Source organism: Cygnus olor, chromosome 1, assembly GCF_009769625.2.
Source record: "Cygnus olor isolate bCygOlo1 chromosome 1, bCygOlo1.pri.v2, whole genome shotgun sequence".
NCBI lineage: Eukaryota > Metazoa > Chordata > Aves > Anseriformes > Anatidae > Cygnus > Cygnus olor.
Window position 1 is genome coordinate 43,435,245 of NC_049169.1, and position 27,217 is coordinate 43,462,461.

Below are 27,217 nucleotides of genomic sequence, written 5' to 3' on the forward strand. Positions count from 1 at the left end.
CCGCCCGGCGCGGGGTGGCGCGCCTTGCCGCGCGGGGGCCACGCCCCCCTCATGAATATTCGGCGGGGGAGGGGGCGTGGCCTCGCATGCTAATCGCAGCTGCTGATCGGTGACGCGCCCTCACGCCACGCGCCGCCGCGCGCGCCCATTGGCCGGCGGCGCCCTGGTCTCACTGACAACGCGTGGGGGGCGGCCGGGGGCGCGCCAAGATGGCGGCGGGACGGCGGCGCGAGCCGGCAGCCTCCGCCTGACGGGCAGGGACCGGCACCGGCACCGGGGGGCGGCACCGGGGGGCGGCCGGGGCCATGGAGGGCGGCGAGCTGGGCGCCGACGGCATGGACACGCTGACGGAGCTGGGCGACGAGCTCACGCTGGGCGACATCGACGGTGGGTGCGCGGTGCTGGGATCCGCTGTAACGGGGGACCGGGGGCTGCCGCGGCCCCGTGCCGCGGGGGTGGGGTGGGGGGGGGCCCGGCGCCGTGCCCGGCCGCAGGGGGGCTGGGGGCGGAGGGCTGCGGGGAGCCGCCGCCGCCGCCTCCCCGCCCTGTCCCCACCCCGGGGACGGGCGCCGGGGTCGCTTCCCGTGGTGGCCCCGTCCCGGCTGGCACCGCCGTGCCCTCACCCGCCGGCCCCGGGGAGGCGGCCTCCGGGTGCGGCAGCCCCCGGGGAGGGGCGGCGGAGGCTGGCGCAGGGCCCTCGCCTCGTGCCAGGTGTGCGGGGCCGGGCCGGGCCGTGCCGGCGAAACCGGCGGCGGGCGGAGAGGCGCGGCCCCTCTGGGCGTTGTGCTGCCGTGGGCCCGGCTGGGGCCGTGCCTCGGCACCCGTCGGGACAGAGCCCCCCTCGGCGCCGGCAGCCCGGGTTTGTCCCCAGCCAGCACCCGGCAGCCGCCCCGCAAAGCTCTCGTGCGCAGAACGTAGGCACCCGGGCTTTAAAGCGGAGAGCCCGGGAGCTGGGGTTTGGCTTCGCTTGTTGCAGCTGGGAAAGCTCTCGTACACCTCACGCAGGTGGCTTCGACCCCAGCGTGCGAAGTTAGCAGCCTCTGAAGATGTGATCCGACACGTGGGGGAAGAGCGGCTTTCCAAACGCCCCCCAGCACAGCTGGTGAATATCCTGTGCTCTCTATCACACAGGACTTGCCAGGCTCCGGAGTAAGAGCTGAGTCTCTTCCAGGGCAGATCTTGCCTAATTCTTGTTTATTTCCTGCTGGCGGTAGTGCCACCTGATCGCGAAATAGCAGTGCCGTCAAGTGAAAAGCCGCGAAAGTACAGCGCTGGGGGAATTAGCAAGTTTACCACGGTGAGGGTGATTTCGGATGGTCCCAGCTGCTCCCAGTCTGAGGGCGAGGACCCGCTGTGCGCGTTACCCACACCACATCCGTGGGGACGCCGTGCTGCAGGCTCCGGCCCCAGGCAGCCCTGCTTGCTGTGGCAGCGCTTTGTCGGAGTTTACTGAGGCGTCGCACGAAAGCCATTCAGAGTAATCCAGCAATCTGCTTTCCCCTCCCTAACTGTGGCTGATTATTCAGCTGTAAGCCCTCTGTCGCATCCTTGTGTCCGGAGCCGCGGCCGTGGTTCATGGCCGGATCCTGGGGTGGGGAAGGGCATCCCCACGCTGCCTGCCGCCGCCCCGTGCATGCGGATAAGGGAAGCGTTCGGGTGGCTTACGGGGCATAATCCCGTTAAACTGGATTAAACAGGGAAGAGGAAGCTTCGGTCTTGAACGATGGTCTCCTCTGTCCTCTGTAGGGCAGAGTTACAGCGAGGTGGTAGAAGCCTCTCAGAGTCGGTCTGGTAACATGCTGGGGAAGGCGGGATAGGGAGAAACTGCTGTGCAGTTGTTACAGCCCAGGAATGAACAGGCAATATAGTTAAAAATAAAATGAAAAAAAAAAACAACCACAAGTGTTTTTCTAATGGCTTAGATGTATGCATGCGTTGCTCTGCTAAAGTTCTGTGAAGTGTTGTTTTCTTGTTTCCCGCTATTTTCCTGTAAACTTGAAAGTGAAACAAGGTTAAGCTGAACCTTTATCCACGCCTCTTCCAGTTTCCAGAAACCCCCAGTTTCCCAGCTGGGGCTCAGTAGGGAAGGAGAGATGGGTGATGTGAAACTACCCTGAAGGCAGCTGGGTGGGAGAATGGCTCCTACATGGAGCTGCTCGTTTTCTTCCTTCCACAAGTGCTAGACTGGAACAGGGGTTGAACTAGATGGTGACACTTTCAATATATTAGAGGTGGCTTTACACTCTAGTCTCTGCCTGGATCCTGAAGTCCTGGAAAATGTTGTCAGAGCGTTCTGCCTTTTGTTCTGAGTCGCTGGCCACCTCTTGGCTCCTGCCTGGAGGTGTTAGGCTGGCGTTGTGCTATCTCTGGAGCTTTGGAAGCACCCGCGGCTGCCTTGTGTGTGTGCACTTCTGTGTGAGTCCTGCCCCAGTGATTCATGCAATAAAAATGCACCAAACGTTTCCCTCCTTGCAGAGATGCTGCAGTTTGTCAGCAACCAGGCGGGGGACTTCCCGGACCTGTTTTCGGATTCCTTGTGCGGCACCTTCCAGGGCGGCGGCGGCACCACCACCACCAGCAGTAGCAGCAGCAGTGGCAGCGGGACCCTGGACCCTCCGCGCCCGTACGGCCAGGCGCCCCTGCAGCCCTTCCCACCGCCCGCCGCCTCCCCGCAGCTGCAGAGCGTCCAGGTGAAGGTCCCCCCGCAGCGCCCGGCGCCGCTGCTCCAGCCCCGGCCCCAGCTCCAGCCGCAGCTCCAGCAGCAGACGGTGATGATCGCCCCGACGTTCAGCTCCGCTCCCCAGACCAGGATCATCCAGCAGCCCGTCATATACCAGAACACAGCCACGAGTTTTCAAGGTAGGGTTTGGGGTAGGGCAGTGCTCGCAGCACGTGCACGGTTCTTGTACCTGTAGCAAAAGGCTTAGAGAGTCCCACAGGTATCCGTGGCCGTTGTGAGCCTGAAGATCTTTCTTCTGCAGGGTATGTGGGGTGTTTCTTCTCCTGCGCACGTGGCTTTGACTGAGCGAGCATGAGCAGCTTTCATAAAGGAGATCGTAAATCGTCTTGTGCCACCTCTTGGTGTCCTCCGTTGTGGCCATCTCCTATGGCTTGGGTTGGACCCCCCAAGACCCAAGCAGGGAGGTGCTGGTTAGGCACGCTGTGTAACATAACAGAAGTGATGGGTGCTGAGCTACCAGACTCGCAGGGCTTTGGCTTCATTTTATCTCAGCTGATGCATCCTGGAAAGCTGCTGTTCTAGGTGCAGCATCCTCTCGCAGGAGCTGAGTTCTGACCAGCCTGTGGGAAGCGTTAGGTGGGCGCTGCCTGCGGAGAAGCTCTGGGAAGAGGAGGAGTGAATCTGGGAGCATTTATAGCCTCCAAAATAGGGACCTGGGCGTTTGCGGGCCGTTCCTGACCTCTCCCCTGCTTTGCAGTCCTCCAGCCTCAGGTGCAGAGCCTGGTGACGTCCTCGCAGGTGCAGCCGGTCGCCATCCAGCAGCAGGTGCAGGCGGTGCAGGCGCAGCGCGTGCTGACGCAGGCTGCCGGCGGCACCATCCAGACGCTGGCGCCGGCCACGGTTCAGACGGTGGCTGCGCCGCAGGTCCAGCAGGTCCCAGTAAGTGCAGGGGTGTGTGGGGCGCTTCTGTGGCTACGGCTGGGAGGGCCCTGGGGGGAGAAACCTCATTTAAATGAGCTTCCTTTGAGTTTTCCGTGCTTCTCCTTTTCCAAGTCTACTGCCACTTCTTAAGAGACTGATGATAAGGGAATGCTTTATTTCAGTTCTTCCATCATGGTTCATCTTTTTGGTGCTACGCTGTCATTTGATCTTGTTTTAAAACACACGTGAGGGTGAAAGTCTTGTGTTTCTGTGTCAGATAAGTGGTTTTGGCACTCAACATGGAAAAGTTACTCTGGTTCAACCGTATTAGACCATCTATAATGTTCTTTATATGTCAGCACTGACAAGGTACTCGAAAAAGGAAGTGCAAGTTGGGTTATGGCAAAATAACTGTTGGTTTTGATCTGCTTGACATCCTGTTCAGACCCTCTCGTTTTGAGGGTTTGCACCAGGTTCTGGCATGTCCAAAAACCGTCCTGGCAATACAAGGTGCGAGGTGGAAGAAATTTGTAGTGGTCCTGCTCATTGCTCACCCACCGAGATACAGCATTACAATTCTGCCGTTGCCTGCCTCTGTCTACCAAGATCAGCAGAGGAATGCGTGCCTACTCGTCCCTTCATCCGGGTCTGTTTTCCATCTAGGTTCTGGTCCAGCCCCAGATCATAAAGACGGACTCCCTCGTCTTGACCACCCTGAAGGCGGATGGCAATCCCGTTATGGCTGCGGTGCAGAATCCAGCGCTCACAGCGCTCACCACTCCTATTCAGACCACAGCTCTGCAGGTACCACCGTGAACATTGTTTTTTTCTCCTCTTCCCCTCGCTGGCATTATTTCCCCTGGTAGGAGAAGGAGGGTTGGAGTTTAGTGTTCATCAGTGATGCGGATGGGAGGGTTTCCAAGTGCTGCTCTGGTCGTGGCCAAAGTGAGTAATACCCTGCTTCTGCCAAGGCTAAATACACAGATTGTACATTTTTTGGCAGCCTCCCATGGCCAGTAAGCAACGACCAAGGGCACAGTTCTGTTTACCTTTTTCTGGTATTACAAGGAGAAGAGTATGACCTAAGAATTCCATGCAGTTTTTAACCTCTGTGGAAGCCACTGAAAGGTAGCTGACTTGGAATAGCTGTGGACCTTCTTTTCTCCCTCAGCAGCAACTAATAGCAATGTGTTGAACATAAAAACTAATTAAACTACTCCTCAAAGGGCATTTGCACCGAGGATTCAGCGTCATCGTTCAAGATGGCTCCTGTGCTTCAGGGCCATAACTTGTTATTCACTCGGAGAAACTTGTGCCCCCAAAGATACTTTTATCACGGTCCTGTGCATTCTGCAAAGATCCTTCTGTTCAAATATTTGCTGCTGGAGACAGATAATCTTGCAAGTCTGGACTAAAGTTCTGACTTCTGTATAACATCGTAGGCATGTTGTGTACTTGTTAGCAGCCAGGCCAAAATCGTCCATTTGCTCACTTTTAGGCGGCGCTTTCACACGGAGGTGAGGTTTATGTGACTGTGTTTGATGGACACACAATCCACAAGGCGTTCTGAACACATTGAAATTTCCTGGAGATTATTCAAGGAGAGGTGGAAGACTTTAAGCTGAAACTTGACAAATAAGTGAAATGAAACTAAATTAATTTCTACTATCCCAGTTAGAAGACTATTTCAGAGTCAAAATAGTTCCTAAATTTCCTTGTGGCTAGTTTATTTTCATTTCCATCAGTCTGACTTTTAGTGTAAATAACTCTTCCTATCCCTAATAGTTTTTCTGATCCTGGGTGTACTTTAGAGACCAGTTGTACCCTTCCCAATCTTGTTTTACTAGTTTAAGTAGTCTAAATTCTTTTCTCTTCTGTCTGATCATCTTCTCTGATGATCCTAGAAGTACCTCTGTGCAACCGTTCTGGTGGGATTCATCTTTTATTGTGGAGCACATACTGCTTTGGTTTGGTGGAGGTGTCTCCACCAAATGTGATGTGGCTCTTGTCTACAATTAGGTGATCTAGTCCAAACTCTTCACACCAGTGTGTAACACTCATTGCCTTGATTCCTCATCTTAAGGCATTTTTGTAGCTTAAAGTTGTTAGGGATCTACTTTTTCCTCATTTAATCTAACTCAAATTAACTCAAGTCAGAGTTTGTCTTTCTGCAGTCAGGACCTTTCTAACATTATTGGTTCAGAGGTAGCATTGCTTATTGATGGTCTAACAACTTCCTTTGTCCATGGAAGAGGTGGATCAGAAGGATTCGAGGAGCAACAAAACCTTGGTCCGTTTCTCTGTTTAGTTAGTGGATGAAAAGAGCATGGTATTGGTGAAAGGGTGTTGGGGTGATGGAGAAGAAGAGATCCTTGGGGAGACACTGGCCTGCCCCTTTGTTTTTGAGCTCTGTGAACTTTTCCTGATTCTTTTTACTCATTTTGCTCTTACCATCATAAATCTCATGTGTATCAGCTGATTGCTATTGACACTTCTTATGCCTTATCCTTGTAGACCCTCGTTGGGAGCAATGGGACCATTCTGACCACAATGCCAGTGATGATGGGGCAAGAAAAGGTGCCTATCAAACAAGTTCCAGGGGGAGTCAAGCAACCAGAACCACCTAAAGAAGGAGAGAGGAGAACAACTCACAACATCATTGAGAAGCGTTATCGGTCATCTATAAACGATAAGATCATTGAGCTGAAGGACCTCATTATGGGGACAGATGCCAAGGTAAAGATGTGGAATCTGGTGTCACGAATACTTGTGTCCTCAGGTGCTTGTTGCTCTACCAGATGAAGCAGTTGGGTACGTACTGCTGTTAGTAGTATGCATGCGTATATTGGGATAAGACTGTCGTGGAATACTTGTGCAATGGAAAGCTTGATAATTGCTTTCAGGAAAGGTCACCTGTAAAATGTTGTTGTGCTAGCAGTCCTGTTTCTTGGAAATCAGAACAAACACATAAGGTATAGCTTACATTAGGCCTAACTTAAATAGGTCCTCTACGCAGAAGATCAAAGTGGATATCTTGATGACTCTGCCAAACCAGAACTTGCATCGTTTACATTTCCTTTTCCTTGTAACTGCAGTAGGGAAGTAGGGATGAGGATTTTTTGCTTCTGCTGCTGTTATGGTTTTTCAAAAAAAAAAAAAAAAAAAGGTTGAATGCTGCTATAAAATCTAAACCAGTGGCTTGCACAGAGCTTTCCAGCTGGATTCCAGTAGATATTGAGTTGTAAAAGCTCCTGTTCACTCAAATGTTAGAAACTCTCTTGTACCACCTGTGACCTGCATTCAGGTCTGTGCTGTTCACTTTTCCCATGTTGGCCGAACGGTGATGTTCTTGATACCCATGTGCTTACATGGCCTTTGCACAAGCACGTGTGTTAGTGAAGTCACCTTCTGTTGCTGGGTGGAAGCTTTAGGTTTTAAAATATTGATTATGTGCAGTGGCTTCAAAGCGCTTTAGGGCTGTGTTTCCAAGCTAGACTTGACAGCCTCTTCTGGAAGTGTGTATTTTCATGGGGATGGACAAAGGACTGAGGCAGAGGGAGAACTGGAACAATTAAACCGTGTTATCTCAATTAACCATGGTTAACTGGCAGCAGCTTGCTCCATCCCAGAAGAGCGCCACTTCTTCATTTCAAAACTATGATGTTTTCTAAGGACTATTTCTGTTTGAAGTCGAGACATGAACTCTTGTAACTTGAACGTTTATCTGTTTCCACTGTACTGTCTTTAAAAAAAACAAAACAACAACAACAAAACCTTAGATCTTAAATAAAGATCTCTTCTCATAGAGAGAACTTAAAAACTTAGAGAGATCCGAGGTACAGTGACTCAAGTCCTGTTGTCCAGTCCTAGTGTGCCTTTCAAAGTAAGGTACCTTGCCATTATTTTATTTTATTTATTTATTTTGCTTCTGCCAAGAAGTTCTCAACACCTTTTTGTTTGTATTCATGATGTGAAGGGTTGTGGTACTCTTATGAGCACGAGTGGGCCTTCTGAAGCTCAAAGGATAAACTGTGTTCTGCTTGTCTGAATTCCTTGCAGATGCACAAGTCTGGTGTCCTGCGAAAAGCCATTGATTACATTAAATATCTGCAACAGGCCAACCATAAACTGAGACAGGAGAACATGGTTCTGAAGCTGGCTAACCAGAAAAACAGTAAGTTGCAGAGGCTGCGCGGGAGGGAGGCAGTCAGGAGGGATTTAGAGTGCCTCTTGCGGTTTCTTGTTGTTGGCAAAAGTAGATGGGTGCAGACTGTGGTGATGGTGGCCAGTATTCCTGCAAGGGCAGAGCCAATCTGAGTGAGACTGGCAAGATACAGGATCGAGAAACATGTGCATAATGCGCTCTGATTCTTGCAGAGCTGTTGAAGGGCATTGACCTAAGCAGTCTGGTTGATAATGATGCAGACCTGAAGATAGATGACTTCAACCAGAATGTTCTCCTGATGTCTCCTCCGGCCTCTGACTCGGGATCCCAGGCTGGCTTCTCTCCCTATTCCATCGATTCAGAGCCAGGAAGCCCACTGCTTGATGATGCAAAGGTACTTGTGACTTGATTCATCAAATTCAAGGTGTCTGCTTCAGGGATACGTAAGAGACAGAGTTTGAATTCTCCTAATTCGTGAGAGTGGAGCCAGCAGACATCTCTCTAAGCAGAGCTGTAGGTCTCAGAAATACATTGGAAGGATGAGGAAGGTGCATGGGTGTGTTTTATTATTTTTTTTTGAATGATTGAGACTATTGTCTGAGCCATACTGTAGCTGCTAGAAGAGCTTAGCTTGGGCTGTAGCTCCTGTAGATTCTCTGTGGACTGATGGTGAATGAATCCCAAATTCATGACCCAAAACAGCCCATGGCTCTCAAGAGATGTCCTATGATTACAGCAGGAGAACTTGGAAAAAATATGATGGCCTCAGCTGTGGGTAATGGGACTGTGAATAACCACAGTTACAGGGATCTATTAGCTACCTTCAGCTGATGGGTTCATTTTGTGGGTATTACAGAAGAACTGGGTCTGAGGGAGACCCTCAGAAGAGGAAATTAGTCCTGGCCTAAAGCAGGGATCCAGTTAATGGTAATTGGAATGACTGGGAGCAGAAGGAAGGTGAAGGTACTCCGGTACTTCAGCCTTATCTTACTGAGCTAGGGCAAGCTCCACCAGAGTTCTTACTGATGTTGGTCTTAAACAAATTTTAAAAGTTTTTCTCTTTCCTTCTTCCCTACCTCTCTCTTTGCATAAGCATTTTTTATTTTAAAGAATGTTAAGCAGATTTTCTTCTTCCTTTTTTTCGCCCTGCTAATTCTCTGAAGGTTAAAGATGAGCCTGACTCTCCTCCTGTGGCCCTTGGTATGGTGGACCGCTCTCGAATCCTCCTCTGTGCCCTCACGTTCCTGTGCCTCTCCTTCAACCCTCTAACGTCCCTTCTGGATGCCCGAGGAAGCCCAGAATCTGACAGCCTCGTGCGCCACGGCTCTGGCAGGAGCATGCTGACCATTGAGTCAGGTAACAAGTTAGGGCACTATGAGTTAGGATCTCTCTGAGGCATCTTCACCTTTAGTTTGTTTTTTAAGGCAGCTAACTGATTTTTGTAACTTATTAAGTATTGCCTGAAGAATTACTTCAGAAACGTGCTGCTATAAGGTGTTGAAACTGGCTTGTTTCATGTGCTTACTCCATGCTATTTGCAGTTTAGAGGACAGCAGCTTAGGTGAGCGTGGGAGGTTCTGTAGGCATCTTGTCACTTCCCCAGCTGGTCAATGTGCTTCAGCGTTGCTTTGTAAACTTAATTAAGTCTGGAAAACAACACTGAGATATTGAATACCCATGGGTGGATCTGATAGCTTTCCTAGAATGTCTTGCATGAAGGTAATTTAGAAGTGCTGACTCAGTTTTTGTAAAACAGTCTTGTAAAAATAACAGTTGTGATTTGGTTAGGAATGTTGGGGCTTGGAGTTGATGAGGAGGTGTCGATGCAGGTGTCTTCTGATTAAAATACCACTTGTAGTATCAAGTTTTGCAAACAGAGCAATACATCCTTGTTGTTCTGGGTGAGCCCGTGCTCGTCCTGTTGCAAGGCTTTCGGTGTGCAGGTCAACTTCTCACTTTCCTTTTGGGATGCCCATTGCAGACGCCGGCGGGTGGTTTGGCTGGATGATGCCCACGCTGATCCTGTGGCTTGTGAACGGAGTGATTGTCCTGAGCGTGTTCGTGAAGCTCCTTGTGCACGGAGAGCCGGTGACCCGCTTGCACTCGAGATCGTCGGTCACCTTCTGGAGGCACCGCAAGCAGGCAGACCTGGATTTGGCACGGGTAGAGCTGGCTCCTCGTTTCGCATCAAATGCGACCTGTAGGAGGGGGCACGGGCAAACGTGACCTAATGAGGCAGTGCCTGACACTTGCAAGAATGTGGTATTTCTGGATGGTAGCCGGCCTGATTTTCTGAGAAGTCGGTGGAACTTGTTTGTCTTGAGCAGGTTGCTGTTCTTCCTTGGCCTGAATTAGTGAGGCACGGGCATCGGGGTTGTTAGAGCTGCCTGGGTTCTGTGCTTGTGCCTTGCTCCTGTGTCTTGTGGCAGGGTTTTGGTTCCTGTCCCAATTCTGGCAAACAGTCAGTGCTCGAGAGTGTCTTTTCTGTAACGCAGGCGTGTTTTGATGGTCGTTCAGCGGAAGCTTCCAGCTGGGCCAGATTTGAAGCTGGTGTAAGCTGCCCTCGTGTTTACTGGAATTATGGTGACTTCCTCAGCTGAAGACATTGCCCTAGCTTGTACATCAGTTTGCCTTGCTCCCAGTGCCGAGGAGGTCCCAAAGCGTGCCTGTGGTTATGCTTTTTGTTGCTTCACCTTTGGCTGTGATGTTCGCAGGGGGATTTCGCTGCAGCGGCGTCGAACCTGCAGACCTGCCTGTCGGTCCTGGGCCGAGCGCTGCCGGCTTCCCGCCTGGACCTGGCGTGCAGCCTGTCGTGGAACGTGATCCGCTACAGCCTGCAGAAGCTGGCGCTGGTGCGGTGGCTGCTGAAGAGGACCTCTCATCAGTGGCGGGCCAGGGAGGCCACGGCGGGCTCTGAGGACGAGGCCAAGACCAGCGCTCGGGATGCAGCTCTAGCCTATCACAAGCTCCACCAGCTCCACATAACAGGTAGGGGCTGAGGCGACAGAGACATTGGCCTCGTTGGACTAAATGAAAAGCTCAGGGCTGCTCCTGTAAAGAAAGGGCTCTGCAGGAATGGCTGAAGCAACAGCAGTGTCCCGTTACATCTTCACCAGTCTGCAGAGGTGGCTTAAGGTCCGTCCCAAGCAGCAGTTGATTGAATCCAGTCATTTTCTGCCGCTTGTTTCATTCCTGTCACTTGGGAATGTGATGTGAAAGCAGGGGCTAGGGTTAATTGTTTGGAAAAAAGTCAAATTTCTGAAGCTGTGTAAAGCGCAGATGGCCAGTTGGTGTTGATACGCTTCGAAAACCTGGGCATGTGCACATGTACTGAGGAAGTGCTTGAATGTTCCTTGTGAACAGTTGTTTTTGCTGCTTCCTTGGCAAACTAATTTGTAATTTTAATAGGCTACAAGCCCATCAGAAATCCAGGTTAAACTTCCGAACTTCCTAATCTTGCTGTGTAAATTGTAGTTATGCCACCATGGACAACGATAAAACGCTCTTGTATTTAAGAGTGTCTGTGTAGATATCCGTAGAGGTGTGGACAGCAAAGGAGTTCAGTTCTGTGATGGTGATGCATGTAAGGAGACAAACTTATTGGTGGTTTTTTTTGGGGAAGTTTTAGCTATGGAGGGCATTCTTGCAGAAGCACGGCTGTGAATGTCACCCTTAGTATCTGTGGAGGGAAGATTTGGTTATAGCCACTCTGTGGGAATGCAGGCGAGACATGGGACTTCTGGTATCAGCTGGTTCGTATTTGTCTGCCTAGGACAGTGCCCCTGCAAACTGTGTTGTTACCAAGTAGCTGGTGCTAGCGTGCCTCGGGTTAACCGTTCTCTTTTCTCTTCTGGTGCAGGTAAACTTCCCTCCAGCTCCGCTTACTCTGGCTTGCACATGGCCCTGTGCGCCGTGAATCTGGCCGAGTGCGCGGAAGAAAAGATCCCCCCCAGCACCATGGCTGAAATCCACCTGACGGCTGCCGTTGGCTTGAAGACCCGCTGCGGGGGCAAGCTGGGCTTCCTGGCGGTGAGTGATTGTGTCCTCTGCACCTCCCAGCAGAGCTCTGGGAAGGGCTGCGAGCTGGCACAGCGCATGCGTTAGCGCTGCCGTTCCGCCGCCTGCAGCCCTGGTCCCTGGTGGTGTCTTTCCCTGGGTGCTGTTCTCAGCCCTTGTCTCTCCCTTCCCTAGAGCTACTTCCTGAGCCAAGCTCAGAGCCTGTGCAGCTCGGAGCGCAGCGCCATCCCTGACTCGCTGCGTTGGCTGTGCCACCCCCTGGGACAGAAGTTTTTTGTGGAGCGAAGCTGGACGGTGAAGTCTGCTGCCAAGGAGAGCCTGTACTGCACCCAGAGGAACCCTGGTGAGAGCTGCTCGTGCTCTGGCTGTGTGACCTCCCTGTGCTTTGTTTGCCCTGGGAGCCTCCGCTGCTGTGCTGTCTGGCACCAAAGCAGGTGTCTCACTTGAGGGCATTCTCCTGCGTGTGGACGAGAGGGGCTGTGGAGCTGGAAGGTGTCTGGGACTGCAGGAGCTGGCTCTTCCCTGTGTGCGTTACACTGGCTGGACATGTCGTCCCCGTGTGCTTGTGTCTGCTGGAGCAGAACCCAGGCGGGGTGACCTGAGGGTGGTGGAGGTGCAGCTTCCCTAGGGCAGCGTCATCACTCTTTTACTGGGTGGCTGAAGTGGCTCAGGGGTGTTTGGCCAAAGGCTGTGGCTGTAGCTAGCTGATAATTAATAATACCTGTCGTTAAAAAGGCCTTCAAAACTCAGTCTTCAGAAGTCTTTGCAGAAATTCCCTCAGGAATTTCCCTCTACCGCTCTCTCTTGCTCCTAAAATGTGATTCTTCGTTATAGCTGCCCTTGTCTGTATCAGGAGGTGTGGCTGTCACTGCAGATAAGAAAAATGGTTGGTTTGTTTGTTTTCTTTCTCTGTAGCGGATCCCATTGCACAAGTTCATCAGGCGTTTTGTGAGAACCTGCTGGAGAGAGCTGTGGATTCACTTGTGAAACCTCAGACTAGGAAAGAGGTGGTGGGCCAAGAGGAGGAGGAACAGTGGTAAGTGCCTGTGCTGGGGACTACTATGGGCAGCTGTAGACTCTGAAAACCAAGCAGATGATCATCAACTGAGTGCTCTGGGGCAAGCAGAGTGGTTAGTCTTTAACCAGGACTTGACATGGCAAGCTGAATCTGACCACCACAGCTTATCGGCAGGGTGAGCTCTGCCTCTTCGTATGAAAACCTCTGAACTCACAGGTGCAGTTCTGACTCGTTACCAGCTGTAACGGGGATTTCTGCTGCTGGCTGGCGTAGTCCTGATCGATTCTTGAACCGGGTGGCACTTTCTCTGCCGAGAGCACAATGTTCAGAAACGCTAAAATTAGCATGCCCCTATCACTTCAGTTGACCAGAGCATGTGTCCAAGGCTGTAGGAGCATAAAGGCTTGGCATGTTAGAGAGTGACCCAGCTGGCTCCCCGCGTTACGCATGAGAGTATTTTCGTAACTGAACAAAGTGCTGCGTTTACCAGCAGTGAAAAATCAGGCTAACCTCCGGCAGGAGTGGGAGAGCAGATGCTGGCTGAAATTGTCGTTGGCTTCTGCCAAGCGATCTCGCCTGATGGAAAAATGAAAATTTGTGGGGATCGGAGCAGCTCTTTGTATTGCATCGCATCTCCCAAAAGAGCGGGGTCAAATGCCTTGGGTGGGAAGATTACTTATTTGTTCTGAATGTGTAAGAGAAAACTGTGTGCATTTAGCTTTATTTTCAATCTTGCATCTGTTTTCTAGCGTAGTTGCAGACAGTGAGCAGCAGTTCAGTCTAATTGCTTGCACAGTACAGTTGCTTGCGATCACGTGCTGCTGTTGGTGAGAAAAGGTAGGAGGGCTCGTATGATGGACGTGGGTTGTCAGTATACTTGTGGAAGTCCCGTCTTGTCCCTGGATGGACTGTCTTTACCTAACACAGCGAGCCGTTTTTCTCCCTCTAGGGGTAGGAGCTCAAGATCCTCCTCTGTAGCATGTCCAAGGAAATCAGATCATTGCCACATATTCCACTTTCTCTGACCAGCGCTGTGAATGCATTGTCACTTGCATTCATATACATTTGCATATATGCAAATAGTCACTAGCAGGAGCGTCGTTCGGTCTCTTTTGGAGGCAGTGATTGAAAGGGAGCCTGTAATCAACTCGTAACATATGTCATGTCCGTCAGCAGATACAAGGCACTGGAGGGGATGCTGGCAGCTTCTGTTCAGTGATTGTAGAACGTGGGGTGCTGACTAAGTGCTAACGTGGATCATCTTTCACTTGAAAAGTGTATTACATGCTCTAATCTTCTCGGTGCGCTCAGACTAGCCCCTCCCTTGATAGTGGTGCCACCTTTTTGAAGGACTTAGGGACGGGGGAGCAGGCTGGGCCCTAACTGGGGAGCAAAAGTCCAGAGCGTCTCCAGAGTGGCAGCAGCTCTGTAGCTGCGGTGAGATGCCTGCAGGCACCTCGCCAGGATGATCTGCTGGTGGTGCTCCTTGAACTGGTCTTTGTACTTCCACTTCCACTCTCTGGGAGGTCTCTTCAGGTCCAACAGCGTTGTGTTACCTGTAGAGCTTGAAATTTCTGCCTCCGCCTGCTGGCTTGCTGGGCCAGGCTTGTTTAAAAACTCATCGACTGCTCAGAACCACCTTCAGGCTTTGGTGTCGCCTCCTTGAAGGCACAGCAAAGCTCTGCCTTGCTTCTTGTTCCAGTGAGTTCTCCAGCGCGATGGAGTACCTGAAATTGCTCAACTCTTTCCTGGACTCAATGGGAAGTGGAGCACCGCCCTTTGCCAGCAACTCTGTGCTCAAGTCAGCCCTGGGTAAGTCTGCCCAAACCGAAGCTCTGCCAGCTGCAGGAACTACTGCTGATACCCATCCCCTCCACCCCCACCACCTCCCACGCTCCAGGCGTGGCAGAAACGCAGTCTGGGGCGGAGTGGGGTTTTTGGGGGGATGCTTAATAAATGTAGGAAATAATGGTTGGGGGTGATGAGTGCATATCCTTGTCGGGAGGGAAGTCGGGGGGTTTCTAGACAAGTAGTTGGGATAAGTTCTGGGCAAGTCCTTGCTGACCGGGTGCAGTCTCAGTATCCCAACCTCCTCCCACGGTCGGATGTCGGGTGTTTGCTTGCTGCCCGGTGGCTCTGTGCTCTTCCAGCATAGCAGCTGCATCCCTGTGAGATGGGCTTGGTCTGCAGGCTTCCTCTGGCTCCGTGGTGGGGGCATGGGGTGCCGCCCCATTCGTCCAACCTGCATCTCTGCTTTTGTAGGCCCGGACGTGGTGTGCAGGTGGTGGTCGGCAGCAGTTGCTATGTCAATCGGCTGGCTCAGAGGGGACGACGCAGCTGTGAGGTCACATTTCACAGAAGTGGAGCGCGTGCCGAAATCCCTGGAGATATCCGAGTGCGTAGGCTTTGTACCGCTCCCAAACTCCTGCTCCTTCTTTCCTAGCCACGGGCTGGCACCGGAGCTGTGCACTGGGAATGACTGGAAGGGGGCAGAATTGCTTTGATAGGGGTGTCTTGGTTTTGCTCTGATTACACCTCCTCACCACCACCAAGTTGATCAGAGGGCTGGAGCACCTCTGCTACAAAGAGAGGCTGAGAGAGCTGGGGTTGCTGACTGTGGAGAAGACAAGGCTCTGGGAGGCCGTATTGCAGCCTTTTGATACTTAAAGGGGGCCGACAGGAAAGCTGGGGAGGGACTCTTTGTCAGGGTGTGTAGTGACAGGATGGGGTAATGATTTTATAAAAGAGAGTAGATTTAGATGAGATACAAGAGAGAATTCTTCACTCAAAGGGTGGTGAGGCCCTGGCAAAGCTGCCCAGAGAAGCTGTGGATGCCCCAGCCCTGGAGGTGCTCAAGGCCAGGCTGGATGGGGCTTTGGGCAGCCTGGTCTGGCGGGAGGTGTCCCTGCCCATGGCAGCGGGTTGGAACTGGGTCATATTTAAGGTCCTGCCCAACCCAAACGATTCTGTGATTCTGTGAAAATCAAATGAAGCTTGCACACTGATGGAAAAGACAGTTCCACCTTTTTGATTCGTATCACACGAAAGCTGCTTAGACAGTTTCCTTCCATTTCTCTGTGTAGCTTGAGTAGGTGAGGAACAACTTCCATCTTTTTTCTTCCTCTCTAAGAAGCTGTGATCTCTGCTCCTGGGGGTGGGAGGCTGGCAGCTGATGCTGGCTGTTGCTTGAGCTCAGCCCTTGTGGCTGCCCTGTGGCACCACGGCACGGCACCGCTCGGAAGCAGCACTCTTTCTCTTCCAGGAACGCCCTGGTGAAAGCCACCTTCCACCTGTGCAAAGCCATGCAGGCCTCGCTGTCGGGGAAGGCGGACGGGCAGCAGAGCTCGCTGGGTCACTGCGAGAGGGCCAGCAGCCACCTGTGGAACAGCCTGAACGTGAGCAGCGGCGCCTCCAGCACCGCCCTCAGCAACGTAAGGGCTATGAGCTGCGGGGCCATGTGTGCTCTGTTGTGGTTGCGAGGCTGGTCCGGCTGCAGATGCAGCGCTTCCGTTTGTGTGTCTGCATTCTCTGCTCATCCTGCGTCAGATAGGAATAAGGGGGATGCTTTCTCCCTTTCCGTCCCAAGGGCATTGAATGTTTTCCCTCCCTGCTGCATGGAGGAGCAGTGCTGCAAGTACTGCATCATTATCCTGCCAATACCTGTCACCCCTTCTGTTTGTTTTTTTTTGACCACTTTGAAATTGGCCCACGGAGAACCTCCCATCTCTGTCCTACGAGGGGAAGATGCTGACACCTGTGAGACAAGGACCTCATTATGTCAAACCTGCTCTGTTTCAAGAGCGCTTGAACCCTCTCCCGCAGAAGTGGGACTGTGCCGTGCTATTCCTGAGTGTGTGTTGCTTGTTTCTTTTTCTCCGCAGGGTTACCTAAAGCTGGAGCCTTCCTGTGCGGCATACGGGGGACGGTTCTGGTCCCTTCTGTCGCTCCTGGGTGGCAGCTGTAGTGCATTGTAGTTGCATTGCATGTGACGGCAGTAACTGTGCAATGTTTCTGCAGTGCAGTACAGAGGCACTCTCCACTTCCACGGCACAGGTAGAGTCTCCCAAGGGCAACTAAAATAGCGAGCGATGCTAGGGCGCAGCAACAAGTGGGGAAAAGGGATTTGGGTGGGAAGGCGGTGCTGCTGTCCTCCGTGGGCTGCGCTAAGCCGTGTCTGCCCCGTGGCTCGCGCAGGTGATCCAGCTGCTGGCCTGCGACCTGCTGCTGTCCCTCCGCACCAGCCTGTGGCAGAAGCAGGCGAGCAGCAGCCAGGCTCTGGGCGAGACCTACCACGCCTCGGCCTCCGAGCTCACCGGCTTCCAGCGGGACCTCGGCAGCCTGCGCAAGCTGGCCCACGGCTTCAGGCCCGCGTACCGCAAGGTGAGGCTTCGTCCTTCGCCCCTGCTTTCAGCCAGGGGGTTTAGCACCATCCTGCTGCTCACCGCCTTTCTCTTTCCTCCAGGTCTTCCTCCATGAGGCCACCGTGCGCCTGATGGCGGGGGCCAGCCCCACGCGCACCCACCAGCTGCTGGAGCACAGCCTCCGGCGCCGCACGCCCCAGAGCAGCAAGCAAGGTCAGCCTCGGGGCTGGGAGCTGCCCCACGGTCGCTCGTATCAGCCATGGCCGGCGGGGACGTGTGTCGTGGCAGCAGCTCTGCTAGCTTTTTGTCTCCTCTCTGTGCTTAGGCGAGCTGGACGCGCTGCCGGGACAGAGGGAGCGAGCCACGGCCATCCTGCTGGCCTGCCGCCACCTCCCGCTCTCCTTCCTCTCGTCGCCCGGCCAGCGTGCCGTCCTGCTGGCCGAGGCCGCGCGCACCCTGGAGAAGGTGGGGGACAAGCGCTCGTGCAACGACTGCCAGCAGATGATCGTCAAGCTCAGCGGGGGCACGGCCATCGCCGCCTCCTAACGCCTCGCCAACCCCCAGCCCGGACTTCTCGGAGTTGAAAAATGAATTGGGGGATAAAGAGGGGGGAAGAAGGGGGGGGGGGGGCAGGAAAAAAAAAAAAAGCAGTGCTAGGTTAGGGCTGTGCCAGTGGGATCACGCCGGGGTGGGAGCAGGAGGGCATTTTTTTTTTTTTTTAATCTTGCCCCAGGTGCAGCTTTATTCGCACTTGCGCTTGCCTGGGGCACCGCAGCGGGGCTGGGGCTGGCGGCAGCTTGGTGGCGGTGCTGGGGCTGTGCCCCCCTCCTCATGCTGTGTGCGTGGGGACCTGGCACTGAGCTGAGCCCCCAGCCCCACTGGTGTGCTCCAGGAGCATCGCCTGAGGCCAGCACTGCCTGGCGGGTTTCTGTACTGTTTTTATACCGCTTTTTTTTTTTATAGGAGTGTTTGTGACTTTACCAAATGTAGGGAACGATGCAGCAGACCTCCCTGTTTTTGGCAGGGGCTGGGTCTGCGGCCAGCTGTGACAAGCAGAGTGCTGCTTAGGGCCCCCCTGGGTGCCTGGAGCTGGGTGGGGGCTGATGAAATGAGCTCTGCTCACCCCCTGAGGTGTCTGTGTGCCTTTTGGTTGATGCGGATTGAACTTTTAGAAACAGTTAATTTTATTCAATTCCCCATCTCACAACTCACCCCTTCCCTCTGCCCCCTGTCCAGCAGCTCCTGAGCCTGCGCAGGACTGGGAGGCATGGCTGGGGCTGGGTGGCTGAAGCCCCTTCCCACCTGCAAATAGGAAATCTGCCCTCAGCAGGTGTGCAGCGCCCTTTCCCCACGCACATCCCTGCTGGAGGAACGTTTCCCACCCGGGCATGTGCAGTGTTCCCCCCAGGTGTGGGGAGCATGCAGCGCTGCCTTCCTCCCCGTCCACCTGGGGCACCCCGCTTTGTCCCTGTGAAACCCAGCCCCGGGTTTCCCTCTCAGTGCTCCTGCTGGGGGGTGGATCGCACCCTCCTGCTCCTCTCGGTCTTCCTGATCCTGTTTTTTTTTTTTTTTTTTTTTTTTTTTTTTTTTTTTTTTTTTTACTAAACCACAGCAGCAGCTCTTCACCTGTAGTGACCTCCCCCTTATTTCCCAGTGCCCCGGGTCTGCCTGCAGCATGGGGTGGTTTTGTACTTCAGTAACCGGCGCAGAGAAGCTGAGGGAAAGAGCTGCCCTCGGCCTTCCTCTTGTCCCTTACCCCTGAGTGGGGCCGGGGGCTGCCCAGCACTTTCCCCCCGCTCCGGGGGCCTTTATGCCCTGTTTTTCTACTCTTTCCAAACTCGCTGCCCATCGGTTTTTTATATGTGTGTGTGTATGTGTATATACTGTAACTCGTTGTTTGCGGGCAGGAAGGAACCAGTACGGAGGAGGGGAAGGAAGCCTGTTTCTCCACCTGGAGGCCAGAGCAGTGAGATGTGTGGTGGGGGGCTCCCAGCTCTGGGCCCCATGCACATCCATTTACTGAATAAAGTCGAGTGTCACCACCTTGTCCCGTGTGCCCTGCTCCTCTCCACTGCTGCCGAGCCACGCAGGAGCCATACACCTCAACGTGTTTATTACCAAGGGGGAGGCCGGGGCCAGTGGGGAAGGGGAGGACGTGAGGCTGCTCGGTGTCCGCGGGCAGCAGCAGGTCGTGCTGCCTGAAGTCCATTGTCCCTCCCTGTGGTGGGCTGAGACTGGCCACAACTCGTCGCCCCGCTGCGTGGTGCCACCTCCTTGCCCGCCGGTGTCAGACGGTGACCTCGGTCTTGCTGTTGGTGGCGAGGTGCCGCGAGGTCTGCCCGTACAGCAGGGTGGCGGGGCCCGGCCGGCGGGGGCCGCGCTGAGGGCCCCCCTCCCAGCCCCCTGATGGCTTGGGGGGGCCCTTGGTCTTGGTGGCCCCCAGCGGGGGGCAGCCCTCAGGCAGCCCCGGCCCCTCGGCGTGTGGGAAGGGCAGGGTGCTGGGGGGGGGCACCTCTGGCCCCCTGAAATGCCTGTAGAAGTCCTCGGGGATGCTCTCTGTGGGGACAGGGACACTGGTGACACCCCCGTGGGGACACCGCCTCCTGTGGCGTGGGAGGGTTGACAGGGGGTGCACCCTGGGCACCAATGGGCTGGGGGATGCAGTGGGTCTGGGGGGGTTGTCCCCTTCCCTCTGTGCCCCCCACAGCCCCATCCCCACTCACCTCCAGTCGTGAGCGTGGCGTAGGCGCTGTAGCTGGGGGCCGTCGGGGGCAGGCTGCCCGCCAGCAGCAGGCGCTTGCCGTGGCTGTGGGGCCGCCCCAGCGGGGGGACGTCGGCACTGGCCACTGCGTTGTTCAGGGGCGGCTTGTCTGGGGGCAGAGCCAAGGTGGGGGGCTCGGGGGCGCTCACAGCCCATCATGCTGCCCCCCACACCGCCCTTTTCCCCAGCGGGGAGCAGGCACCCACCTGCCCAGCGGCACCTCGGCCCTGGGGGGATGTTCGGGGAAGGGGCCGGGGGTGGCAGGGTCTTACCTGCGCTGCTCCTGGGGGACCCCCGGGCGAGCCCCTCGCCCAGCTGCACCTGCACGCTGCCCATGAGGCCGTCGATGTGCTCGGAGGGGCCGTGGCCTGGCTGCTTCAGCAGGTCGGTGAGCGTCCTGGGAAGGGGCAGAGGGACGTCAGGCAATACCCTGCTGCACGTGTCCTCCCTCGCGGCCCTAATGTCCCCTCTGCCTGTCATCCCATGCCACGTGCAGCAGGGACAGGCGGCGGGCCATGCACCGGGGTCATTTCAAAGCGGGGAAGACCCCAAGGAAGGGATGAGAGAGGAGTGCTCGTGCTGCTGTGGGGAGGAGGCTGGACAGGTAGCCTCTGGCGCATGCGCTGCCATTTGCGACATCCTCCTGGTAAGCGATAGCATTAAACATTAAACACCATTACATAAGATACAGCGCTCTCCCGTTCGGCATTCACACCCAGGGACGCTGCAGTACCACTGTGGCACACCGGCCATCCCGGAGCAGGGCACGCACAGCGGCATGGCCTTCAGCAGCCGGTCCCGGGTAGGAAACCACGCTCCTGTGGGGGGGGGAGAACCCCCCGCGTGGTGCTGCATCGGTGGGGGGGGCCCCCGGGCCCGACCTTGAGCAAAGCCCCGTCCACACTTGTCCCATGCTGCGGCCCCGCGCCTCCTCATGTCCCCAGTGGCCCAAGCCTCAGCCGGGGGCATGGTCACAGGCCCTGCCATGGGCACCGTGTGGCGAGCCGGGGCCTGCACACCGGTGCCCTCACATGAAGCAGCTGGTGGACCCTCACTGTAACGAAGGCTGGTGGTGCCCTGGGCTGCGTTAGGCAGAGTATTGCCAGCAGACGGAGGGAGGTGAGCCTTCCCCTCTGCTCAGCGCTGGTGAGGCCGCACCTGGAGCGCTGGGCCCAGTTCTGGGCTCCCAGTACAAGAGAGACGTATACATGCTGGGGAGAGCCCAACAGAGGGGTACCGAGCTGAGGAAGGGACTGGAGCACCTCTCCTGTGAGGAGAGGCTGAGAGCTGGGGCTGTTCAGCCTGGGGAAGAGGAAGCTCAGGGGATTTATCCATGTCTATAGGTACTTGAAGGGACGGTGCAAAGAGGACAGAGCCAGGCTCTTGTCAGCGGCAGGACAAGAGGCACTGGGCACTAACTGGAACACAGGAGGTTCCCTCTGAACATCTGGAAGCACTTCTTCACTGTGCGGGTGGCCAACCCAGAGAGGCTGGGGACCCTCCCTGCTTGGAGATCTCCAAAAGCCTCCTGGACGTGGTCCTGGGCAGCCTGCTCCGGGTGGCCCTGCTGGGGTAGGGGACCTCCAGCAATGCCTACCCACCTCAGCTGTGACCTGAGCCTATGTCAGTGCTGGTCTTTGCACAGAGACCTCTCTACTCCATAACTCGTCTCTTCCTAAAGCCCCAAATGCAATCCACCCCGATCTCCATATGCCCCCACAGCATGAGCAATGCTTTACTGAGCCGAACCACCATGACCCCACACATCTCCCAGAGACCTGCCGGAGCTCCTGGCCCCCAGCCCTGCACCAGCCCTGCTCCCCTGCCCACGGGGCCATCCCGGAGCAGCTCTGGGAGCCCAGGGCTTGTGCTGGGCAGGGCACGGGGCCGGCAGCTCCCATGAGGCCGGGGGCAAAGGCTGTCACAGCGGGAGCTGCCGCGCTGTCAGCCGCTGCCTCCCCAGGGCCCTGCTCACCACCCCCTTCCCCCACGTGTCCCTGGAGGCCACCGCTCGCCGGGCTTGTTTCACCAGGAGGTCCGATGCGATTTGACCTATTTCTTTTTTTCCTCGGGTCTATTTACCAAGCTCGAGCAGTCCTTTAGCTGCGACTTTTCCTCTCCAGATAAATCCATCAGTGCTCTTTTCCACACGCCTGCCCCCGGCCCCAGTTACCCGGACAATAACGGCAAGAGCGGCTCTCTCCCTGTCCCCGAGCCATGCACAGGAGGTGCCCTGGGGGAGGACGTGTGCCAAGGCGCCGTTGGCTCACTGGACGTGTTTTTTTTGGGGGTGAAAGCTCTAATTTGGGGGCTTGGGGAGGGCTGGGGAAGGTCAGGTTGCATTAACTTAGCTTATCCAAAGGTCTGTGGCTCTGAGATGGCTCCGGGGTGCAGAGCAAGGTGGGGAATGCGGGGCATATCAGCGGATCAACTTTAAACCTGCACTGCTTATCTGCAGTAAAATGCTAACGAGCAGTGCCCCTCGCCCAGACCGGTGAGGTCTCCATCCACCACCGTGGTCATGGACGCTGGGCACACGAGGCCACATGTGTGGGTTGGTGTCAGACAGCCCCAGGCAACCCGGCTTGCAGGAGCCCAGCCTCGCCGGGAGGACCTGGCCAACGGGCACAACCAACGGCCCCAAAACCAGCCCGGAGCGAGCCCAGGAGCAAGCAATGAGGAAAGTCCTGGAGCCGTGGGGAAGATGAGAAGGCAGCGACAGCTCCCCGGCAGGAGCCAGCACACTGCGCTCAGCGCCCCCGAGCAACGCAGGAAGCCACCAGAGCAGGAAACAGAGGTGACAGCGTGTGTCCCCAGCCCTCAGCACAGGAGCTGAGCTGCTCTTGGGACCCCTCAGACAGGAGCCAGGGGCCCAAGCCCCACACCTGGAAAGCACAATGGGGCAGCGGCTGCAAGCCCCGGGCAAGGGGGCTGTGAGTTGCTGGAGGAGGCTGCAGCACAGCCATCGGTGGAGAGGAGTGGTGACAGAGTGACAGTGCAGTGGCGTTGCCCCCATCCGGACATGGCCCTGGCTGCACGTGTGCCGTGCATGGGCAGGTCACACGTGGGTGTGGATGGGGACGGGGCTGCTTCGCTCTCGTCCCCCGCAGTGCTGGGGCGGCAGGTGGCAGCTCGCCGGCTGCCTGCAAACACCTTTTCTGGGTCTTCGCTGTGCCTGCTGCCGTGGGCATCACCCACAGTGGAACACCCATCGGGGTCAGGTGCACAGCAGGGATGGGTTTCGGGACCCCAAAAAGCATGGGGAGACCCAGCTGCTGCTTCTCCTTTCCCTGCAGGGTCCCCAGACCTCTCGCCTGTAGATGTAGGTCTTTTTGGGGGGGATGTCCTCATGTGGTGGACACGAACAGCTCCCCCTGCCCTGAAAGGACCTCACCTCCTTGGAGATCGGGGGTCTGAAGAAAAACATGGGCAGGTGTTCCTGACTCAGACAGGGCCTGGGCACGCTGCGCGAGCGTGGGGACGGGTGCCAAGCGTGAGCCGAGCAGGAAGGAGCACGCCTGGTGGGAGCCGCCATACGGACCTGCGGGAGGCACGGGGACGGGGGGACGAGGTGGCCGCGGTGTTTTGGGTGCCTGAACCTCTTGCTGGACCAGCCACGAAAGCAGGAGGAGACGACGTGCTCAAGGCAGACCGTGTCGAGCCAGAGCCATCGCGGGGCACTGGGGAGTGCCCTCTGGGAGCAGAAAACCATGGGCGGGACGGCAGGACGGATGGGAACGGAAACCAGAGCGGCCGTGCAACAGGGAGCTGGCCCGAGGCCACGCTGCAGCTCCCGAGGAGCAAATGAGAAGCTCCAACCTGCGGCACCGGGCAGGACGCGAGGTCGCACTGCCCATGCGCCGGGGCGAGGCGGATGGAAATATCTGGTGCTGAGACACGGCATGGTGCACGGGGCTGGCTGCGCACACCGGGAGGGAGGAGACGGTGCCGCCACGGCAATGCCCTGCCCTGGGCCACCTGGCTGGGGACCTCCGGCGGTGGCAGGCTCCTGGTTTTGTCCCAAAAAGGCACCCGAGGGAACCTTGCCTTCTCCTGCTCCATATGGTTGTGTCCGAAAAATCAGTGGCTTTGGGGAAAAAGGGATCTGCTGGGCAACGGGCTGTGCGTTTGGGAACGCGGGCCCACGTGAAGGCGAAGTGTGCTCGTGGGGAGCGGGGCGAATCGCTGCCCTGCTCCTCGGGAAGGGTCGGCCGTGCAGGAGAGAAAGAGGAAGGGAACACGGAGATGTGTGGCCTTGGTAGCATGGTGCCGAGGCCACCAGCAGAAAACAAACCCCCTCGGTGGCCGGCGGGGTGAGAGGGGCAGCAGACGGAGATGGGGTCAGGTTTGGGCACCCTGGGGCTGCCCCTCCCCAAGCACAGCATCCCCTTCCCAGGGAGGGGAGGAGCAGGGAGGCTGGCGGAGGCCGTATCGATCCTGTCAGGGTGCCAGCGCTTCCTCAGATGACGCGGGAGGGGGACATGGGCATGCAGAGACGCCGGGCTAGGCTCCCCGCCAAGTGCGGGGGGGTGGGGGGGCACAGCATGCATCCCCCCAAGAAGCTGCTTTGCGCGGCTCAGGAAGGCACTGGGACCCCACTCCCATTTTGTCCCAAGGCCAGCCTCCTCCAAACACGGGGTGCAGACATTGTGCTCAGCAGAGCCTGGGGACGGGGCGCAGGGGTGCAGGAGGGGGGTGCGGCACCCAGTGGCCGCCCCAGCCCCATGCGGGCACCCCATGGGAAGGTCCCTGAGAGGGGGGATGCAACCAGAGCAGCTCCCACATCATCCTGGTAAAATTATTTCCTCGGGCCCTGCTTGCTTGTTCTTATTATTATTAATTTTAAGCTGAAATCCCTGAAGAAAATGGCACAAAAATGGGTTTATTGCCGGGCTCGATGTCCTCGCTAGGAAGACCTTGCTGATATGCAAGGCGTGGGGCTGCAGCTCAATGCCCAGGGCAGCCCCCAGCCCCTCACCCTGCCCCTGCCAGCACAGAGCCCACCACGTCCGTGTGTCCGTGTGTCTGTGTGCACACGCGTGTGCATCGCGTGTGCCGGGGGGGAGGACGAGGAGGGACAGCTCTGAGTCAGAGCCGCAGGGGCAGGGCTGCGCCTGGGAGGCTGGAGCTGCCGTCAGCCGCTGAGAAGTGTTAAACTCATTTAATGTGATCGTTAGGGGGAAAAAAAAAGTGAAAGAAAAAAGAAAAGAAAAGAAAAGAAAAGAAAAGAAAAGAAAAGAAAAGAAAAGAAAAGAAAAGAAAAGAAAAGAAAAGAAAAGAAAAGAAAAGAAAAGAAAAGAAAAGAAAAGAAAAGAAAAGAAAAGAAAAGAAGGGAGAGAAACAGCTTCCTAAGAGAAGGAGCTGCGGGAACGTAACACCGAGGGGGAAGCAAGGCAGAGGAGCCGCAGCCACTGGCCCTGCCTGTCCCTGTCCCTGTCCCTGTCCCTGTCCCCGTCCCTGTCCCTCCCCACACCACCAGGATTCGGGGCAGAAATGGGACCAGCAGTGTCCCCTGAGAGAGCTCTCAGGGGAGCCCGAAAGGAGACGAAAAGCGAGGGGCTGGAGCCAGGGGGCGAGGGGCTGCTGCCCAACGTCCCAGCGCTGTCCCCTGGGTGTGCGGCCCCGGTCCCCCCCATGGGGGTGACGTCCCACCCCGGTGCCACACACACACTCGCCCGTGCACACACACACACACACACGCACACCGAGGTGGTGCAGAGGCACATCGGGAACCACAGCAATTAGGGGAGATTTTTTTTGGGGGGGGGGGGGGGAGACGGACACCGAGCGGGGGGGCCGTGCCCCTTTACCTGGAGACGGTCATCTCCGTCTGGGGGCCCTGCGCCTTCTCCAGGCCCAGCTTGGTGAAGATGCCCACCAGCACCATGACGGCCACCACGCCGCAGATGACGTAGACGATCATGTTGGTCCTGTCCCGCGCGGGGTCCTCGGGGGGCTCGTCCACCCGGGCGGGCGGCTGGCCCGTGTTCACCCAGTTGGGGGTGTCGTAGTTGGAGCAGCCGCTCTGGTCCAGCCGCCCGGGCTTGAACTGGCAGCAGAAGCGGTACCCGCAGGTCCCGCAGCAGTACTGGTAGATGCCGGCGTTGCAGTTGAACGGCGGGTCCCACTGCCCCATCACGTCGTAGTAGCCCCGGCAGCGGTCCCCACCCGGGCTGGGCTCGGTGGGCGCGGGGGCCGCGTCCTCCACCGCCGGTGCCTGGCTCCCGTTGCCGCCTCTATCCCCGGGCCCCCCCGGGCTGGGCTCAGCGCCCCACGCCCGGCCGGGCTCCAGCAGCACCAGGCAGCAGATGCCCACCACGTAGCTCCGCTCCAGCCGCCCGCGGCTCCGGGGGGCCATCTCCCACCCCCTGCCCGAGCCCTTCTCCGTGTGTGGCCCCCCCCCCCCCTTCCCCCCCGGGGGGTTACAGCCGCTCGCCCGCCCCGCGAGGGCCCCCCCGGAGCAGCCCCATGGCTGCGGAGATGCCCCCGAGGAGGAGACGAGAGGGCTTGGGGAGAGGGGGGGAGGAAAAAGAGGGGGAAAAAAAAAAAAAAAAAAAGAAAGAAAAAGGGGGGGAAAAACGAAGTGCGAGGGGACGGACCCCCGGTTCTCGCCCCCCCAAAAAAACGGGCCGGGAGGGTTCAGGGCAGGAGCCGAGGCTGGCGGCGGGGCAGAGCCCCCGGGTGCCCCCGGCCGGGGCGGGGATGCGGAGCGGGGCGGCCGGGCGGGCTGGGGGCTCTGGGCGACCCCATCCCCGCCTCTGCCCCTTGCTGCCGGCAGCGAGCTCCGGCAAGGAGAGAGGGGAGGGCGAAGGAAGGCAAAAAAAAAAATAAATAAAAAAAAAATCAGAAAAGCAGCAAAAAGCCGCGGCACCGGGGAAGGAGGGGAGGAGGAGGAGGAGGAGGAGGAGGAGGAGGAGGAGGAGGAGGAGGAGGAGGAGGAGAAGGGCGGGGGGGGGAGGAGGAGGAGGGAAGCGGGGCGGCGGAGCGGGCAGGGCTCGGGGCTGGGTGGCGGCTCGCCGAGGAAACCGGAGAAGCTCCTTCACCAGTCCTCTGCCGCCCGCCCCGGGCCCTGGCCCGCCGCCACCGGGCGGCAGGCACCGAGCGGCCCGCCCCGTCGGGCGGGGACCACGCGTGGCAGCCGCCCCGCGCCGCCCGCCGGCCCCCGCGCTCCTCCCGCACCGGGCATTGCCGGGTGGGTGTCCCCCCCCAAAAAATATACAGCCCCCGGGACGGAGCTGGGGGGCCGCGGGCGTCGGGCTGGGTGCGGGAAAGGGGGCGTCGGGGGGAAGGGGCG

At 56.9% G+C, this 27,217-nt stretch overlaps 2 protein-coding genes across 3 annotated transcripts; one reads left to right on the forward strand and one right to left on the reverse strand.

Annotated features, from left to right (window-relative positions):
- The first annotated feature begins 178 nt into the window (after window positions 1-178).
- SREBF2 (sterol regulatory element binding transcription factor 2) lies at window positions 179-19,204 on the forward strand. Of its 2 annotated transcripts, none has more exons than XM_040554491.1 (19): window positions 179-387; window positions 2,476-2,859; window positions 3,438-3,619; window positions 4,265-4,405; window positions 6,116-6,337; window positions 7,661-7,775; window positions 7,979-8,160; window positions 8,930-9,122; window positions 9,748-9,929; window positions 10,481-10,754; window positions 11,626-11,795; window positions 11,958-12,126; window positions 12,699-12,819; window positions 14,504-14,613; window positions 15,064-15,196; window positions 16,064-16,232; window positions 16,996-17,181; window positions 17,264-17,375; window positions 17,488-19,204. In XM_040554491.1, exons 1-19 carry the CDS (start codon window positions 306-308, stop codon window positions 17,706-17,708), a joined length of 3,348 nt encoding a protein of 1,115 aa, XP_040410425.1. In that variant the 5' UTR covers window positions 179-305; the 3' UTR covers window positions 17,709-19,204. The 2 variants fall into 2 exon arrangements, with proteins under 2 accessions (XP_040410425.1, XP_040410434.1); XM_040554500.1 differs by having other exon boundaries at window positions 8,027-8,160.
- A 54-nt stretch (window positions 19,205-19,258) lies between these two features.
- Window positions 19,259-26,800, reverse strand: SHISA8 (shisa family member 8). Its single transcript, XM_040554513.1, has 4 exons — window positions 25,734-26,800; window positions 20,196-20,320; window positions 19,886-20,032; window positions 19,259-19,718 (listed from the first exon to the last, which is right to left on the reverse strand). The coding sequence occupies exons 1-4, from the start codon at window positions 26,279-26,281 to the stop codon at window positions 19,450-19,452; spliced, it is 1,089 nt and encodes a 362-aa protein (XP_040410447.1). The 5' UTR covers window positions 26,282-26,800; the 3' UTR covers window positions 19,259-19,449.
- Window positions 26,801-27,217: the final 417 nt, after the last annotated feature.